The sequence below is a fragment of the Sminthopsis crassicaudata genome, chromosome 3, assembly GCF_048593235.1.
Source record: "Sminthopsis crassicaudata isolate SCR6 chromosome 3, ASM4859323v1, whole genome shotgun sequence".
Taxonomy (NCBI): domain Eukaryota; kingdom Metazoa; phylum Chordata; class Mammalia; order Dasyuromorphia; family Dasyuridae; genus Sminthopsis; species Sminthopsis crassicaudata.
Genome location: NC_133619.1, coordinates 625700265 through 625720282, shown reverse-complemented (window position 1 = coordinate 625720282; position 20018 = coordinate 625700265). Strand labels below are relative to the sequence as shown.

General features: G+C 45.6%; 1 protein-coding gene across 14 annotated transcripts in view; it reads right to left on the bottom strand.

Annotated features, from left to right (window-relative positions):
* CHD5 (chromodomain helicase DNA binding protein 5) overlaps positions 1-11561 on the bottom strand; it is a 144894-nt gene extending 133333 nt beyond the window's left edge. For all 14 annotated transcript variants that reach the window (XR_012488593.1, XM_074306423.1, XM_074306432.1 and 11 more), the window contains exon 1: positions 11322-11561. Coding sequence is in view for 13 of the 14 variants with exons in the window: in XM_074306423.1 (XP_074162524.1) it covers positions 11322-11409 (88 nt within the window). In the remaining variant the exon portion in view is untranslated. The remainder of the gene's footprint in view (positions 1-11321) is intronic.
* Positions 11562-20018: the final 8457 nt, after the last annotated feature.

Here is a 20018-nt window from a genome sequence, read left to right as displayed (position 1 = left end):
AGCCTAATTCTGCTACTTATTCCTCATGTCTTTGTTGGGCAAGTTACTTAAGATCTCTCAACCTCATCCCCCTCAACTTTAATAAGAGGGAGTTGAAATTCAGAGATTCCCAAAGGATGATGTGGTCCTCCAGAATGTCCTTTTCATGGAAGGTATGCTAATAAACTGCATCAAGTCCCAGAACAGTGCCGAGACTCCTAAATGAGATTCATGACCACTCTGAAGAATTTGGTCTAACCATCCACACAGGAAAAAGTAAGTGGATGAAGACCATTCTGCAAATTGTTTTCAGTCATGTAAGACTCTCTTCATGACTACTTGAGGTTTTCTTGACAAAGATGCTGGAGTGGTTTGCCATTTTCTTCTCCACTCATTTTACAGATGCGGAAACTGAGGCAAAAAGATAAAAGTGTCTTCAAAGTTACACCACTTGTGTCTTGAGACCAGATTTGAACTCATGAGTTAACTCAATGCACTATGACATTACCTAGCTGCCCTTTTGCAAGCTATGGTATGCAACTGAATGAAGAGCCCATAGAACAGATCCATTATTACAAAACATCTTTAATAGATACTACAAATGGACAATGAATTGGCCCTAGAATAGAACAAGAGGAGAAATGACTGATTAGCCTTTGAGAAAGTGTGCAGTCCTTGTTAATAGCTAGTATTTGCATAGTACTTCAAAGTATACAAAAAAGATATATATATGTATGTATACTGTGTATATGTATACATATGTGTGTATGTATATGTTTTTGTGTATATGAATATCTATTTCATCCTCACAACAATCCAGGGAAGTAAATGCTACTGTTATTTCCATTTTATGAAAGAGAAAACTGAAGATGGGATTGAGAGAAAATTAAATTTTTGTTCATTGAAAAAAATATTTTAATTTTAGCTAAAACCAAAAATAAATTAATTCTAACTGCACCTATATAAATATTATATAGTTTTGGTAGGTAGGCTCAAATATGACAAACATTTTGTAGCTGTCTTGAATGAGTTTGCTCTTTTTTCTATCATTTCTCTTCAGTTTTATTACTAATACATGGAAATACAGGGTTTTATGGGTTTGTTTGATCAAGATGCCTTCTGTGCTACCATGATTCTTGAGTTTAAAAAAAAAAAGGAAAAAAAGGTCCAATCTTGCCCTCATCACTAGACACTAGAGGATCATCTATGGAACCACAGAATTCCAGAATTGGGCGAGACCTCTGAATCCAAGTTCCTCAATTTTCAGAGGGAAAAAAATGAGGTGAGGAAAGTTAATTTAAATACTGAAGGTCACATAGTATTAATGGAAGACCAGGTTTAGAACTCAGCTCTTCTAAGTTGGTTTTTGCTTCTGTCACCTAGCACAGCGATACAGTGGCATTTACCTAATGATCACTGGTTTGGATTGGATGGAGGCTCAACTCAGGGCCTCTTTTTTTTTTTTTTTTTTTTGGGAGGCTGGGGGTTAAGTGACTTGCCCAGGGTCACACAGCTAGGAAGTGTTAAGTGTCTGAGACCAGATTTGAACTCGGGTCCTCCTGAACTCAGGGCTGGTGCTCTATCCACTGCGCCACCCAGCTGCCCCTATTGGGGCCATCTCTATAGTGATTTCTGTCCCGCTTCTGGTCACTAGTACCCTGGTTCTAGTAATTACTTTCTAACTTGTTCTTGAGTCAGCTTAAAGTAGTAGATGAGAGAGAACTAGCCTCAAACTCAAGAAGAGTGATTCAAATATCGCCTCTCGTTGACTAGGAGATCTTGGACAAGTCACAACATTTAAGAGCTGAAGGCAGCTATCTAAGAAGCTACTTCAGAAATGACATAGTGGGAAGGGAATTTTCCTATGTTAAAACAGACATATTGGGAGAGGAACTTCCCTCTGCTAATAAAATCACAGTCCCATTCCCTATCCCTATAACAAATTTAATTTTCCATGTCGATGTTGTTTTCCTTTTAGACTGTAAGCTCCCTGAAGAGAGGCACTGCATCAGGATTTTTTTACGTGTAGTTTTGTTTTTCTGGGTATGTTTTTGTTTTGTTTTGTCCTTGTATCTTCAGTAGCTAGCAAGATGCCTGGAATATCATAGGTATTTAATAAATGCTCATTGGAAGAATTAGATTCAATTACATTGAGTTCAGTTGATATGAATTAAATTGGAGCCCATTTCTTTTCTCTCATAACATGCTGTCTATGCTGCCTCTTTCAGAAGGGGGAAATTTCTGTGCTGGTCTCTAGGGATGGAGAGGAAGCACATGATGCTGCATTTTTTTCCTTTCATTTCTGGGTTGTTATGAATAAGAGCGAGCCATATATTTTTTCTCTTCCCCCATCACACAAAAACATACACACCCAAAAATAAACAAAAAAGGTGAGGGAAGAGTGACTGGACAAAGGTGCCCCTCTTATCCCACAGTTAGAGCAAAGCCCTTTCTACTAACTGGGCTTATTTTCCTCCTGTATAAGGGCTCACAAGGAAGGGGGGAAAGGGAGATAGAAATGAAAGCAACAGATTTGACAAGTAATTAGTGTAACTGTTGCTGAATTTTAAGAATATGTGTGACAGCTCTTGACACTTGAAAAATCAGCCCCTCTGGGCACAAGCTGCAACTTTTCCTACTCAGCCCCTACTCGGTTTTGGTCCCTAACAGAGAAGCAGAGAGCTCAGGGGCCCAGCAGGCAGCCCGCAGGGCATCTTGCCGGGAAGGTGGGGGAATCCTGGGAGAGAAGGAAGCCAGGCAATGCCTACTTGGGAACACAGGGCAAGCAAGGTAGGAAATCAAATTGGGGTGGGAAAGAGGAAAGGGGGAGAAGGGAAAGGGGACTAAGCCCTGCATCGACTTGGCACATCCAGGTGGTCAGCAGCATTGGGACCAGAGAAGGAACTAAAGATTTCCATAATCTGCAGAGGAGCCAGGCTAAGGAGAGGCTAAGGAAAGAGAACCATTCTGACTTTAAACTGCATGAAGAGAGGCAAGGCTCTCAGCAATAGGGAAGGATGGTCCTCCCAACTGGACAACATCTAGAGCACTGTATAAATTGTCATGCACCCTAGTTTCAGCAGGAAAAAAAGTCCAACAGGGGACAACTAGAAAGACCAAAAGTGTTCAAAGTCCAATAGGGAACAAGTTGAATGATAAAAGGTGTTCAAAGTTCAATAGGGGGACAACTAGAAGGACAAAAGGTGTTTGAAGTCCAATAGGAGACAACTACAACTAGAATGACAAGAGGTGTTCAAAGTCCAATGGGGGACAACTAGAAAGACCAAAGGATGTTCAAAGTCCAGGAAGGGACATGTTGAATGATAAAAGATGTTCGAAGTCCAATAGGGGACAATTAGAATGACAAAAAGGCATTTAAGTGTATAGTTGAACAAATATGTCTAAAAGTATAATCATATATATATGTGTATATATATACATAGAATGACAAATATATATATATATAATGACAAAAGGTGTTTCAAGTCCAATAGGAGAAAACTACAACTAGAATGACAAGAGGTGTTCAAAGTCCAATAGGGGACAACTAGAATGACAAAAGGCATTTAAGTGTATAGGTGAAGAAATATGTCTAAAAGCATAATCATATATCCATATGTATATATGCATACACATATGCATAAAACATATATATATATATATATATATATATATATATATATATATATATATATATACACATAGAATGACAAAAGGTGTTCAAAGTCCAATAGGGGACAACTCAAATGACAAAAGGTGTTCATATCATATGCTGTTCCTAAGCATATGTTGTTCAGTCATGTCCACTTCTTCATAACCCTGTGGACCAACTGTCTACAGACAAAAATGCTGGAGTCATTTGTCATTTCCTTCTCCAGTTTTATGCAGGCAAGGGGTTAAATGACTTGTCCAGCATCACACAGTCAATAAGTGCCTGAGGTCATATTTGAACTTTGGTCTTTCTGAGAAGCAAGGTGATGCAGTGGATAGAGCACCAATCCTGAAATCTGGAAGATTTGGATTCAAATATGACTTCAGATACTTCCTAACTGTGTGAACCTGGCCCAAGTCCCTTCACCCTGTTTTGCCTCAGTTTCCTCATCAGTACAAAGAGCTAGAGAAAGAAATGGCCAACCATTCCAGCATTTTTGTAAAGAAAAGCCTAAATCAGAAATCACAAAGAGTAGAACACAACATTAATGACTCAACTACAACTTTCTGACTCCAGGCTTTATTCATCAAGCTGCTCAAGCATATAGTAGGTACTTAATAAATATTCATCAACAGACTAGTGTGCGGATTAGATGAAGGAACTAGAGAACTGTTAAACTGAAGAAAACTAAAGGGAAGGAATTGGAATACTATCTGTCTTTTAAGAATTTAAAACATGTCTTTTAAGAATTTAAAACATGTAAATTTGTCTTTGCCTCAAAAGGAACACTCTAAGGGAACTGATAGAAGTAATAAAAAGTCTGGATTTAGGTCTACTATAACGAAGAACTTTCTTAACAATTGGATCTCTACAAAAGTGGAATGGACCACTCTGAGAGGTAATGAATGGGGTTCCCTTCCTTAGGGATGAAAGTCAATGAAAGTCTGAAAGTCTTTCCAGGGTTAGAAAGTTTTAGGACAGCATGAAACTCTGGGAATATTCCAGTCAGTTTCTTTCTTCTGCAAACCATCAAAAGAAGCTACCAAATGGATATTCCTGAAGTCCAAGTCTGAATCTCACTCCTCTGATAAAGCTTTCTTGCTTCCCCTATTGTTATTACCAATTATCATAAGAGTATAAAAAATATAAACTCATCTGTAAGGCACTGAAAGCATCCATGGTACGATTCAGTCTTCCTTTTCTAGACCGAATTGATTCGACTTTCATCACATAACACCCATACCACATCCCAACTTTGCCCAGGCTTCCTGGAATGCTGTCTTTCCTCATATCTACCTATTAAAAACCCCTCCAACTCAACTCAGATGTGAATCCTTACTTAAAACCATTCTTGACCTCAACACTCCACCCACACAAAATGATTTTTCTATTTTTTATCTTATTGCTTTCCCATTTCCCATCAGCCACTTGATTTAATGGAAAATGACTTTGGGGTCAAGGGGACCTGTGTTTCAGTGGTAGCTCTGGCACTGACACTGTCTTTTACTCTGTGTTCATTTTCCCAGTTGCATCTAACAGTCTAAGGATTTGAACTCAGAAAATAGTCTTCTTGACTAGGTCCATTAAGCCATTTCAATCTTGTCCTACTCTCTCTGTGACTCCTTTTGGAATTTTCTAGCAAATATTTGCCATTTCCTTTCCCAGCTCTTTTGCAGATGGGGAAACTGAGGCAAACAGGGTGAAGTGACTTGCCAAGGTCACCCAGCTAGAGACTGTATTTGGGGCAGCTAGGTGGCGCAGTGGATGGAGGACCGGAGTTCGAATCTGGTCTCAGACACTTAACATTTCCTAGCTGTGCGACCCTGGGCAAGTCACTTAACCCCAGCCTCAAAAAAATAAAAAAATAAAAAAAGAGACTGTATTTGAACTCAGTTCCTCCTGATTCTGATGTCAGTCCCTCTAGCTAGCTAGCTGCCTGATTGGCTGTGTAACCATGGGCAAATAATTCCATCCCTAAGCCTCAAATTTTGTATCTGTAAAATGGAGATAATGCCATTTATGTTACAGCGCTGTTTTGAGTGTAGCTGAGGGGCAAAAGATGGGGGTTGTGCAATGAGCAAGTGAGATAGAAATTAGAATTACCACGGGAACCCCCTGAGGTGGGCAATAGAGATATTTGTTGAATGCCACATGTACTTTCCAGTTTCTCTTGCCTGAAACATATTCCTTCCTCATCTCTGCCTTTTGGAATTTTTGCTTTCCTTCAAAAAATCAACTCAAGGGGCCAGCTAAGTGGCGCAGTGGATAGAGCACCAGCCTTGAATTCAGGAGGACCCGAGTTCAAATCTGGTCTCAGACACTTAACACGTCCTAGCTGTGTGACCCTGGGCAAATCACTTAACCCCAGCCTCTGGGGGGGGGGGAGGGGAGGAGAAATCAACTCAAGTGCCACCTTTTTTCTGAGCCTTTACTAAGCCTTAGAGTGTCCTTTCTTGAGCCTGCGAGTGTCCCTTGGGAACAGTTTATTTGCAGTCATTCACTTTGCAGTCATTCACTTTGTCCGTATGATGAACTGCATATGCATTTTTGTCTCCCATTCCCATTTAGAATGTAAGTTGAATGGTGGCCATTTTTTTTTTCTAATTGTTTATAGCCTCAGAGTTTAGTATAGTAATTAGCTTACCTCTTAATACTTAATTCTTTATAGATCTATCTTTAAATTTGTATTCCCAGTGTCTGGAGGTCCATTTCCAGTCATCCTGATCTATATCTTGCCACTGGCCCCAGATGGCTCCAGAGGAGAAAGGGAGACTGTGACTTTGCCCAGCCCTCCCTCACTTAAATCCAATTTACTTGCATGGCACGGCATCACCTCCTAGATGTTATGAAGGCCATCCAACCACCCCGTGTCTGACACAGTAGGCACTTAATGTTTGTTCACTGACTAATACTGTGTTATCTCCGTATTATATGAGTATATTGCCTTTCCATTAAAATATAAGCTCCCTAAAGAATCCTTTTCACTTGTGTCTGGGTGATCTCTAGCATTTGACATAGTGCCTGGCACATAGTAAATGCTTGTGGGTGGGTTGGTTGGTGGATTATAATTCCCATTTTACACATGAGGGAACTGGGGTTCAGAGAACTGAAGTGATGTATCTAAGGCCCCATTTTACACATGAGGGAACTGGTGTTCAGAGAACTGAAGTGATGTATCTAAGGTCATCTAGCTTAAATGTTAGCACTGGGATTTGAACCCTGCTCCCTAACTTCAAGTCAGTGACTTTTTTTATCACACTAAAAATAGGAAGGTTCAATTTGTTGATATTCGGGCATTAGGCAATGAATGGGACTTGGATAGGAGAAAAAAAAAAAAGAGAGAAGGTCATCTAGCTTAAATGTTAGCCCTGGGATTTGAACCCTGCTCTCTAACTTCAATCAGTGACTTCTTTTATCACACTAAAAATAGGAAAGTATCTGTACAATTTGTTGATATTAGGCAATGAATGGGACTTGGATAGGAGGAAAACAAAAACAAGAGCAAAGAGGTGGAGTAGGGAGAAAATCCCAGAAGCAGCAGAGAGCCATAGACACATGGTGAGGCAGAATTAGGCAGAGTAGACTCATTGATTTATGGGTGTTTTCAGATCTAGAGCACTGGCTCAGTTTCTGCACATCATCTAGTAAGAAGGACACTTAAAAGGTAGATAGAGTGTCCAGAGGATGAAAACCAGGAGGGGAAGGGGTCTTGAGTCTGTTTATGAGAAGGGGTTGAAGGAATTGGGGATGTTTAGCCTAGAAAAGAGACAGCTCCAAGAGGACATAAGAGCTGTTTTCAAGCATGTGGAGATAATCATTTGCCAGGCACATGGCCAAAAAACATTCTTTCTTCAGCTCTACAAAAGAGATTGGGGGAGTAGAAACATCTGAAGCAGGTCCTTCCTGGGCAGGCTGAGCCAATTTCCTGAATGGCAAGCACAGCATTTCCCTGGGAATTTCCCCATACTGGTTGTGTGGCCCCTGGAAAAGTCAAAATATTTTTGCAGAAAAAAAAGATGTTGGGGCCATTCAATGGAGCCCTAGAAGAATGATCCTTGGTCCTCCCTTTTGTAGATTCCTGCTGTTCCCAGGACTTTCACATATTTTAATTTGCTCTTTAACCTCACCCCAGTGGGGTGGAATAGATTTTGTTTTCCTCATTTTACAAATGAGGAAACTGAGGCTGAGGGAAAGAAAGCAATTTGCTCAAGATCACACACAGCCAGTCATGAGCGGAACTGGGACTAGAAGTCAGGTTTGGAATCCAAAAGGACTTTAGAAAGTGATCTCATTTGACACATGAGGAACTTGAGATCTAAAATTGTGGACATGATCCAAGTAGGACTGAGGAGCCAATCCAGGTCTTCTCACTCCAAGTCTGTGTCTCCTTCCAGAGCATCGATCGATCATTTTGAATATTTTTATTAAGTAGCTACCATTTATGAAGCCCTGTTCCGGGCACTGTGACATGAAGGTGAATGAAACACACAGACCCTTGCCCTCAAGAAGCTTCCAATCTAGTGGGAGTTTGGGGGGCAGCATGTGAGCAACAGTAACCGGGATACATTAAAAGATTGAAATAAGAGCAAAGGAGAGCTTTTTGTTGGAGGCCAGACCTACGATTTCAGTCATACAGGGAACTCCTTCTCTGGACAGTTCCTCCACCAATACAGATTGGCAGTTTTTCTGCAATTTATAGTTTCTGTTTGAGAAGGAAGAGACCATTTTTATCTGCAAAGATCAAAGAGGAGGTTCTACCTTCGAGAGAGGAAGGCCTATTTCAACAGAGGAAGCTTGCAGGAGTAGAGGGGGAGAAGGAGGAAGTTCCAAGATGAAGAAGAGTAGGAAAGAAAAGAGTTCCAATTTGATTGGAAGATAAAAGTGAGTAATGGGGAGTCATTTGGGATGAAATGGTAAAGATAAGCGCTTAGAATGGCACTAACTACTACTGCTGACTCTCAAGACAGAGTGACAGAGCTCTGAGGAAAGGCATTCGTGGTGTCCATCCAGCCCAATCCTCTCATTTTGCAGGTGCAGAAACTGTTCCACAGTAGTCGATGTTTATCCAGGGACACTCCAAGAATAAATGACAGCTAAGATTTGAACGTGGGATCTTTGACTCCAAATATGGCACTCTTTCCTTTATAGGACAATCCCTCCCTCCAAGGGAAGGGTAGTGAGATCAGAAAATGTTTGGAATCACAGATATTCATCACAACTGAAAAGTGTGCCTGGAGAGTCAGGGAATGAGGCGGTGAGAGTCCCACTCCATCCTCTGCCCTCTGCAATGCTGTGTTCAGTTCTAGATACTACAGTTTAGAAAGCTAGCAGATAGCCAGAGGCAGCCAACCAGAACCAACTATCAGTCTCCAAGCATTTATTAAGAACCTACTGCATAGCAAGCTCTGTGCTATGTACTGGCAACACAAAGGCTGAAAACAAACCACTTCTTGCCCCCAAGGAAATTATATTCCACCAGAGACACAGACTTAAAACAAACCAGTTCTTGCCCCCAAGGAAATTATATTCCACCAGAGACACAGACTTAAAACAAACCAGTTCTTGCCCCCAAGGAAATTATATTCCACCAGAGAGACACCATATATATAAAATTGTGTGTGTAGGTATGTACATATAAAACAATACATCATTTTAAAGGGGTGGGACATTGGGCAACTTGAAGGGAGGATGAGGAAAAGCTTGTGTCCGATGCCTTTGAAATCCCACCATATCAAGGAACCATAATTTGGTTTAGCCCAGAGAAGAAAAAGATTTAGGAGGGAAACAATATCTGTCTTCAGCTGTTATTTGAGGAGCCGTTATGTACTTGAAGGATTAGGCTCCGTTTGGCCTCAATAACAGGACCAGAAACCATTAATGGACTGCAGAAGAAGGTGGAGGGAGGGAGGGGATTCTGGAGAAATGCTTAGAGGTGGATGGAGCAGCGTGAGAGGGGGAAAATGAGGAGGCACATGGAGGAAGCTCAGCCACAAGTGGGTGATTGACTTGGTTGGCTAATGAGAGCTCTTAACCCCACAGGTTGCTGGATAAACTGGAGTGAGGGCTTTGAACCGTGTCCCTGTTTCTTCCCAACATGAAGCTTATTTCACAATAATCATAAATCCCCAAAGTTGGGGTGTCTGGGAAGCCAATAAACAGTTGGTAAACTTCATTTCTGTTTGAGGAGCAGAGGGGTTGGAAGGGACAGGCTGGGAAGAGAGACAGAGCAGAACTCAACAAGAAGGGTTAACTTCCCAAGCAAGGTGTGTTTCAGCTTTGGCAAGTGAGGTCCAGAAAGGCCCCAACTCCAGTCTGGGGCTCCAATATCCCAAAGGTGGAGGAGGGAAACCGGGCCTGGCACACTGAGAGTGGGAGGGGAAGACCCTGGCCTCTGAAAGTCCCTTTCCGGGAGGAAGTATCGGCCTCTTCTCTCCCTCCCCCATCCATGCCCCAAGGTTGCACTTGGGACCCCCAGGTAGAGGGTTGCTACTTATACCTCTGCCGTTTGGTTTCTGAGTAGCCCTGAAGTCCACAGAAGAAAGAGCAAAGGGAGGACTACGGAGTGGTGGGCCTAGGAGGAGGGGGGGAGGAGGGGCAGTCCCCGAACCCCCATAGGGATCTGTCCCAGCGGGAGGCAGTGTTTCCTGCACATTCCCCTCCCCCCCATCCAGGTCTTCAGGGAAAAAGGACTGTCTGGACTCAGGCTTTGGAGAGGCACACAGTGTGAGCGCTGGGGCTGGGGAGGGACCTTAAGCTTGGCGAGGAGTCCTTGGCCCTGCCATTCCACCATCCGAGCTGCTGGGACATCCTCTGGGCCGACACCAGACACCCACCTGTCCTCTGCCAGCCTTTGGCAGAACGGGACACCACAGTGTGGCCATCAGCGCCAGGAAGGGGCCAAGCCCATGCCAGCTAGGTCCTTAGTTACTTGGCAAGGGAATAGCCCGGGCCGGCCAATCCTTACCCACAAACGCTCCGGAGCCCCACCACTCGCCCACTCCAACATCGGCTCTTTCTCGGAGGGAGTCCTCGGAGGGCCCCACCCCCACCCTCAGGCCGAAACTCGAGAGGCGGCCCAAGGCCCGGGACCCTTTCCTGTGGAGAGACACCCGGAGGCCAAAGCCTCCCGTGCCATCGCCCAGGGCGCGTCCCACGGCGTCCCCCCTCCCCAAGTCCCCACAAACACACACCCCACACTCAAGGGCACAAGGGCTGACCCCGGCGGCGCTTCCCGCCTCTCTCAGCCCAGTGCCTCGGCTCTACTACCCAGAGAGACGAGGAAAAGGTGGCCCAGCCCCCTCCCGCACAGAGGGCAACCAGGGCGCTGCCCACGGCCCCCCACCCACCCTCCCCGAGCCCAGCCTCCAGCCCAAGCGCTCAGCTCGACACGATCACTCCCCCCACCCCGCCGCCCGAAGCGCGCACAGCCTCCCCAGGACCCAGAGCCCCAGCCTGAGGGCTCCCCGGCTGGGGCCCCAGCCCTCCGCAACGCCCCCTCCCCGGGAGACAACCTGGCGCAGATCCGTCTCCCGCCCTGCCCAGCCCGTGCAGCTCCCCTTCCTCTTCCCCCTCCTCCCTCGAGCGGGTCTCGAGCGCCGCTTCTGCCCCGGGGCCCGTGCCCAGCGTCGTCCTCCTCCCGCTCACCATGCCTGTGCCCGGCACCCGGGCACCTCGGGCGCTCCCCGCTCACCTGACATGTCCTCGTCGTTCTCCATCTCCTCTTCCTCCTCCTCGGGCAGCTGCGGCGGCTCCTCCTCTGTGCCCAGCGGGCCCCGCATGCCCGGCACGGGGGGGAGGGGAGGGGAGGTGGGAGCCCCCCCCCCGCGGGGCGCGGTGCCAGGCTTAACCCGTGCGCTGCCGGAGCTGCGGGCGCGGCGGGCGAGGCCGGCTTGGCGAGAAGATGGCGGCTACCCGTCCCCCCCCCCCGTTCCCCCCCCAAATCTCAGCCCCGGACCCCGATCCCCTCCTTCTCCCGCCCGCGTCGCTAAGCTCCACCAAAAGCCCCCCGAGCGCTTCGGCTCGGTCACTCCGGAGCGCTCCGCCCACCCGCGCCCCGCAGCCCAGCCTGAGTCCCGCAGCCGCCCGCCGGCAGAGGGAGGGAGGCGGCGGCGGCGGCAGCGCCGGCGGCACGGCGGGGGGGCGGGGTGGGGGGGGTGGGGGCACACATGCCCGGATTGTGACGTCCAGTCTGGTTGCCGTGGCAACCGCATCCCATCGTTCCGGCAGCACCAGGAGTTCGCACCCGGGACCAACTTGGGGGGACTCGTCTGGAGAGGGCCCGGGACTGTGGGGGAGGAGGAATCGGAGGGGGTCGGGCCCGAGAAGGTAGTGGAAGCCCGGGCCCGACAGGAGTGCGGTCCCGCCGTGGCCGGGAGGCTCGCGGAGCCACCAGCCAGACGGCTGAGCGCCCCTCTAAGGCCACAGAGGAAACGGAGGGAGTGACAGGCAGGGGCCGGGAAGTGGGGAGGGGGGCGGCGGGAAGATACGCCCTCCGTCCGAGGAACCCAAAGGCCCGAGGGGGGGACTCGGCTCCCCCTTCCTAGTCTGGATGGCCGGATGCAGTGGGGCTGCACGGGGGGAGGGAGGGGGGCACGATGCGCCGGACCCCACCCCACGAAGGGCAGGAGGGGTGGGGGGCAGGTCCCACGAGCTCTAGGGGGGGAGAATACCTGGAAATAAAGCTAGTCTGGGATATGAGCGCCTTCCCCGCTTTCCTCTCACAGTACGTGGAATACACCTCCCAGCCCCCTCCCCCACAAATGGCAGTGCACACCTCGGGACCCCGGGGGGACAGGAAGGCCACGGTCCCGCCCTGGCCCTTCCAGGGAGAACCCCCTCGCTCCTCCCCCGGGCAGCGCCCCTGCAGCCGCTTGGGCCCTGGTTCCCCAGCCTCCTTCCAAAGCCCCTTTCCCCACTCTGGCTTTAAACGAGGCTCTCCTCAGTAATCCCCTCGGGAGACAGACGTCCACCTGCATTTTCAACTCGGGGCCAAAGTGTGTGGCCGTCCACCCGCGGGCCTTCCTCTAGAAGCCGAGCCTCGGGGAAGGCAGGCAAAGGGGGAGCCACCGGCCGCGAACTCTTACAAAAGGCGGCCCAATTCCCACTCCGGAGCTGGGGAGGAAAAAAAAAAAATAGCAAAAGCTGTCAAAACAGAGCCCTGATAATGAAGCGAGCTCCCTGCGAAGACATGGAGCTGCTCTGATTTGCTGGCGAACTTTCAGAAGCCACGTGCGGGGAGCCCGCCCTCGCAAGGCCCCCTGGGGCCCGGCCGGGCAAAAGCGCTGGCACAGGCCCTTCTCCAGGGGGCAGAGTTTGAAGGAAAGCCCCGCGCCCCCGCCCCCACTCCCGGAGGCTCAGCCACGAGCCAGCGCCTGGGATCGCATCTCCAGCCCGGGCACCGAGCAGGCATCCGGATAGTCCGCGCCCACCGGGGAGAAGCCACGTTTACCTTCCAGGATCAATCAATCAAAGGTCTCACCGGCTTAGTCTGTGGCCAGCAGGGCACTTAACCTATCGGGCAGAAGACTTCATCACCCCCACCCCCATCATCGCTTTAAATTGGGGTTAAAGAATCTTCCCAGAGTTCCTCCTGGGATCTGAGAAACTGCCACCGGGACAGAGGAAGGGGCAGGGGGAGCCCTGGGTGGGGGCAATGCTGCCCGGGACTGCCCTTTTCTTGGCCAGAACGTTCAGAGGATTCTGCCTTTAAATGCCTGAAAACTAGTCAGGGGTGGCTGGAGGGCCCGGAACTCCCCGGGGAAGTAAAGAAATCGGGCAGGGCTTAATCCCTCCGAGCCACAGCCAAATTAATTGCCAGCCAGCCACAGATAAAAGGTCCTCATGGCTCACACGAGCAGCGGGGCGTGGGGAGGACGGAGGCTGCTGGGATGGGCCGCCTCTGCCTGGACCACAGTGCAGCTGAGCATCTCGGGTTACCTCCAGGCCCAGCTTTTTTTAAATCCTGCTGCAGATGGAGATATTTAAGGAGCTGAACTGTATACCTCCGAGCCTCGGAGAAGGCAGACTGAAAACAGCCAGGAAGGTGCCGGTCTCGGGGCTTTCTAGGAAACAAACCAATTGGCTCCTCCTTATTTAAGGTTCCTGGGAGGAAAACATCCCATCCATTTGCTTCCACTGAGCACCTAGCCAAGGGGAACCCAGCATCAGCAGCTCACATGTTTTGGGTTTGGGTTTTTTTCTTTTTCCTAGCAAGATATCATTAACGTCTATTTCCAAGTCCCACTTTCTTGTCTTACATGGGGGGGGGGGGGGGGGAAGAGAAGCCACCTCCAGAGTGAATCACCATTAACAGTCACCACCAAGCTTCCCCAAATAAAACCAGCCAGCAAATACAGTCAGGGCTCCCCACCATCGGAATACACACTTTTTTCCCCCTGGACCTAATCTCTAAATAACACCCAACCCAAACACAATAGTACCATCTGGCTTTGGGCATTTGCAAACCCCATGAGGGGACTGTCTTATCTAAACTTTGCATCTGCTCTGGCACACTGGTCTGCATATAATCAATGTTTAATAATTAATGGACCGGGAATTCAAAGAACTGGGGGTGCTGGATCCCACTTTGGGGAAACACTGATTTTCTTGTCTCATCATCCATTATCACCATTCAATACCTACCTTTCCAAGCCCAAGTAGAAGTTTAATTGAAGAGACAATTATTAAGCACCTCCTATGTACAGGGGCACTGTGTCTAAGTGTTAGATGTACGGAGAGAAAAATACAAAACTATTCCTGCCCTCAAGAAACTTTTTACTAGAGAGAGATGTTTGATATGCGTACAAATAACTGTAAGTCATTTCAAAGAGGCTGACTCTCCGGTTTATAAGGGATCTCATGGACCCTCTAGTCCAAATCCTCATTTTAAATAGGAAGAAATGTGTGTCAAAGGGAAAATCTGAATCCTGAGCCTCTGATTCCAAAGCCAGGGTTTTTCCTGCTATCCCAGTCTACTTCCGTGAAAAATGACAGACTTGAACACCTGAACTGAGCTTGGAACTAGGGATTCTATTAGGAGAAACGGCAGCAAATACATTGAAGTGGGTCTGGGCTTAGACAAAAGTACAGAAGTGGGAAGTGGAATGTTGTGTAGGGAGTCACACTAGCTGATGACTTTGATAGGCGTGAAGGGAGAATATTTGTAGAGAGCTTTAAAATGTCAGGTTGAGAATATTGACTTCTACTGTAGAGATAAATAGGGAGCCACCAAAGATTTTTGATAAAGAGGAAGGTGACTTGGTCAGACAACGTTTTAGAAACATCAATTTGGCAGCTGCATGGAAGATGGATCACAAAAGGGAAAGAGTAAAGCACAGGGAAAATTAAGGGGTGCTAGGTGGGTAGAACAAAGAAAATCCTGGCGTCTGGTCCCTAAGTTCAAATATAGCCTCAAGTACTTAACTAGGTGGCTCTGGCAAGTCATGTAACCCCACGGCCTCCTTTCCCCCCCAAAAAAAAAAAAATTACAGTAGTCCAGGAAAGAGGTGATAAGGACCTGAAACAGGAGAGGCTGTTTGAGTATAGAGAGGGGGGCAAATAATGCTGCTGTAGCAGAATTAGAAACTCTACACAAATAACATCTTGGTTTCATATCATGAACTGTATCAAAATCACTATAGCAATTCATGTCAACAAACACTGATTAAGCATTTAGTTTGTACCAGCAGATGGGAAGAGACAACAGGAAAACTCAACCTTTGTCCCTGCCCTCAATGGGTTTACAATCCATTTTGTGGATTCCACTTTGGTGAAGTTGCAAGGACATTAGATCTGGAATCAAGAACTAGGGTTCCCATCTCAGTTCTGGTTCTAAGGAGCTACAGAGTCATGAATAATATACTTCTCTAGGTTTCAGTTTCTTCAGCTATAAAAACAAAGACTTGGGCAGTGGAAAACAGATGTGCTACAGCATGAGGAAAAGGGCAAATGTCCTGATTTTTTTTTTTTTTAAGGAAATAGAATAGCTTCCAAGCCTAAGAGATTGCCTTGACTCCTGTTCAGTTATAAAATGTATCATTAACAAAAGTGACCACAAAGAGTAGCTGACACTTCAACATTTCAGGAATAGGCTAGATTAGGCTAAAGCAAATTTTAACAGTTGTAAAACTAGCAGATGAGGGATCTATACATATATTACACATTTGCATTATATTCCCAATTGGATTATAAGCTCCTTAATAGAGAAGGGACAAATTTTCATCTTGTTTGTTTTCCTGACTTCATTTTATATTTCTTTGTATCCTCTGCACTTAAAAGTAATGCTAGTGTTACTACTGGGTTTGTATCCCAAAAAGATCTTAAAGGGAAAGGGACCTGTATGTGTAAGAATGTTTGTGGCAGCCCTCTTTGTGGTGGCCAGAAACTGGAAACTGAGTGGATGCCCATCAACTGGAGAATGGCTGAATAAATTGTGGTATATGAATAGTATGGAATATTATTATTCTGTAAGAAAGGACCAACAGGATGATTTCAGAAAGGCCTGGAGAGACTTACATGAACTGATGCTGAGTGAAATGAGCAGGACCAGGAGATTATTTATATACTTCTACAACAATACTATGTGATGATCAGTTCTGATGGACGTGGCCCTCTCCAACAATGAGATGAGCCAAATCAGTTCCAATAGAGCAGTAATGAACTGAACCAGCCACACCCAGCAAAAGAATTCTGGGAGATGACTATGAACCGCTACATAGAATTCCTAATCCCTCTAATTTTGTCCGCCTGCATTTTGGATTTCCTTCAAAGTCCAATTCTTTTTGTTCGGCAAAACAACTGTTTGGTCATATATACATATATTGTATTTAATTTATACTCCAACATATTTAACATGTATTGTAACCAATACATCTGCCAACGGGGGGGGGGGGGGGGAAGGAGGGGAAAAATTGAAAAAAAAAAAAAAAAAAAAAAAGTTTTGGGGGCAGCTAGGAGCTGCAGTGGATAGAGCACCAGCCTTGAATTCAGGAGGACCAGAGTTCAAATCTGGTTTCAGACACTTAACATTTCCTAGCTGTGTGATCCTGGGCAAGTCACTTAACCCCAGCCTCAGGAAAAACAAAAAAAAAAAAAAAAACAACAAAAAAAAAGTTTTGACAATTGTCAATGTTTGTAAATTTACCCATGCAAGTATCTGGTAAATAAAAACTATTAAAAAAAAAAAAAAAAAAAGTAATGCTAGACTCATAGCAGGTGATTAACAAATTGATTGCTGACTTGAGTCAAATGACTTGCCAAGGGTCACACAGCCAGGATGTCACAGATGTCAAGGGCTCTGCCAGCGCTACAATTCTAGGGTGGTACAGCACAGGATCAGAGATCTAGATCTGGAAGAGACTTTACAGGGATGTCCAGAACTTGGCTCTTCCTGACTCTGAAGTCAGGCAGCTCTCTACCCATTCTGATATGCTGCCTCTTTTTTCTAAGAATTCACTGACAGGATTTTCTTTTTTTAATAAGACGTTTTTCATTTCGCTTCTATATTTTAATCCCTGGTACAGGGCTTTGCAAGTAGTATATGTATGATAAATGTTGGAAAACTGTGTCCATTAATTAGGAAATGACTGGAAAAAAAACTGACATTTTGACATAAAAATGACAAATATGAAGAATTCAAAGAAATCTGAGAACACTGGAATGAGCAAAGCAATTAAGTACTAAGAAAAGATGACACAATGATCACATTAATGGAATGGAAATTGAAGACTGGAATTCTGATCAATCAGGACTCAAGAGTCAACAAATCAATGGGTATTTATTAAGTGGATGATGTGCCGGGTTAAGTAGAAAATAGACCTTCAGTCTATTTTCTGCAGGTTCCTGGGATTACGGGTAGTGCTGCCCCCAAAGCCAGGCAGAAAGGGATAAACACTAGGAATACCAAGAAATACACAAACAGTCCCAACTTGTTCACAACTGTTCAAGGTTGAATGGGGAGAAGTGGAGATCTTCCCAAAGTGAAGGCACCAATAGTAAGAGGGATCGGGAAAGGCAGGACTTTTACATGTAGTTTAAAAGAAGTGAAGACAAATCCTCTCGGCAAAGAAGTAGGAGACAGGAGACACAAAATGAGGCACATGTCATCAGATCTGGCCAAAGTATCAAGGAGTTTGGATTAAGCACAGATCACCATTAGAAAGGAAGGTTATTTTCGTAGGAGGAGGGAAACATTGCTAGGAAGTAGCCACAATACACAAAAAAATTTTCTCTTTTTAAAGATTCTCCTTGGACCCTGAATGACTTTCACTTTGTATTAATTACATCTCTGGGATACATACAAATCCCATATTCCTGGGCTAGCCCTAATTTCCACGTAGCACTCCAGTAGATCATCTTGATGCTCTAATACAGGGGTTCTCAAACTATGGCCCTCAGGCCAGATGTGGCCCACTAAAGACGTTTATGTGGCCCGCTGGGTTATGGCAAATGGGCTGAGGGGCGGAGACAGTGTAAGTGTTTTTACTGTAGTCCGGCCTTCCAACAGTCTGAGGGACAGTGAACTGGCCCCTATTTAAAAAGTTTGAGGACTACTGCTCTAAGTGCTTAGTCCCTTAAAAGGCAGTGAAATAATCAAAAACCTAAAAACCAAAGCTTCCTCCCATTCAGCAAGTTCTCTAAGGGACACATTCAGTCTTTCCTATAGCCAAGGTGCTACATGGGGGCAGTCAGCATAGAGACCTCAATGGAGCCAGATTCCCAAGTTTACTGAAACAGAAACCAATGGAACCACCATGGAGCCATGGAATGATCCGCCCTGACTTTGGAGCCTGTTGCTGCCACTAATCAGCTATGGGACCTTAAGCTTCAGCCTCCAGTTCCCTTCAAGTAGGAAAGATGAAGGACTTGAAAGGTCTCTGCCAGCTCTATTAATTCTAGGGTTGACACAGCAGAGGATTGAAGGTCTAGAGCTGGAAGAGACTTTAGGGGATGTCCACACAGCTTTCATTTTAAAGGTGAATAGTCACAGAGAAAGTGGCCAAGACTAGATTTGAAGGCAGATACTAAGGTGCTCTTATTGGTAAAGTCCAGCCTCAGGCACTTTTAGCTATATGATTCCTAGGCAAACCACTTATAAAGCTCTATATGCCTCCATAACAAGTCACCCATTTTGCAGTATTGTAGTGAGGACATAAAATGAGAATATTTGTAAAGCACTTAGCAGTATTCAGCACAAGTTAGCTACTCTATAATTGCTTATTTTCCTTAATTATCTAATTGAATAATAGCAAATATTCCCTCATTTGGTTCTCACAATCTCCATAAAGGTAGATAAGACAGCAGCTACTTCCATTTGGCAGATAAAGAAACTGAGGCACAAGTTACTCAATGACTTATGAGTCACAAAGTGACTTATGAGTCACAAAGGAAGAGGCAAAGAACTCAATTTTCTACTTCCTAGCTTTGTGATCCATATACTTTTTATGTAGGGTGCCCCTGAATCTCCCAACTATTACACAAGCTGCAAGTTACAAGCTGAGGGTGGTGTGCTAGACTTTCCTTTGCATGGCCAGCAGAGCCTAGAACTGTGCCTAGGTAAAAGTTCCTTATGTGGTCATTGAAATAAGCCAAAATCCCAGTTTTTAACTTTCAAGTGGACCAGGATGACAATTGTCTTTCTCACACTTTTAAGTAAAGAAAATAAACTAAAAAGGGGAAAATTCACAAAAGTCATACATTTCAAGCTGAAAGAAGCACGAGGGCGGTCATCTTACATCAACCTTCATTCTATTTTCTGCAGGTTCCTGGGATTATGGGTAGTGCTGCCCCCAAAGCCAAGCAGAAACAATCAGCCCTCTTTGACCTGGGCACCTTCAAAGACTTGAAAACCAGGAAAATGAAGCCCGTCCTCTCCACACCAGTCGATTCCTTTAAATGATCCCATCTAGCATGGCTTCAAAATCCCTTGCCATCCTTATCACCCTATTTCTGTGTCCTCCAGTCTGTCAGTCTTTAACTAAAATGACTACTCTAGATGTAACCTGACCGGAGAACCCAATGTGGCCCAATAGTCTGTTGACTCAAATCAAGCTTACAAGTTATTAAGACTCTAAAAGCAACATTAGAGACATGACTAAATCTGGCCCTTTGTGGATTTCATAAATTTGTATTTTCCTTCGTTTACCACTTTTTTTTTCCATTTTGTTCATTAATTCTACAAATAAGCACAAGTCTATACTGTCATACAGGAAGTACAAATCTGTGTAGGCAATCCCTGGACCTTCAGTTCACACAGGTAATATCAGTAATGGGCCTTAAAAATAATTTTTGGTTTTGAAAGGGTTGATAAATTCTATAACATGAGAGAATATTCTGATATATGGAAGCTTTTTCTTTAGAATTACCATCATGCTGTTTGGTACCTATAGGG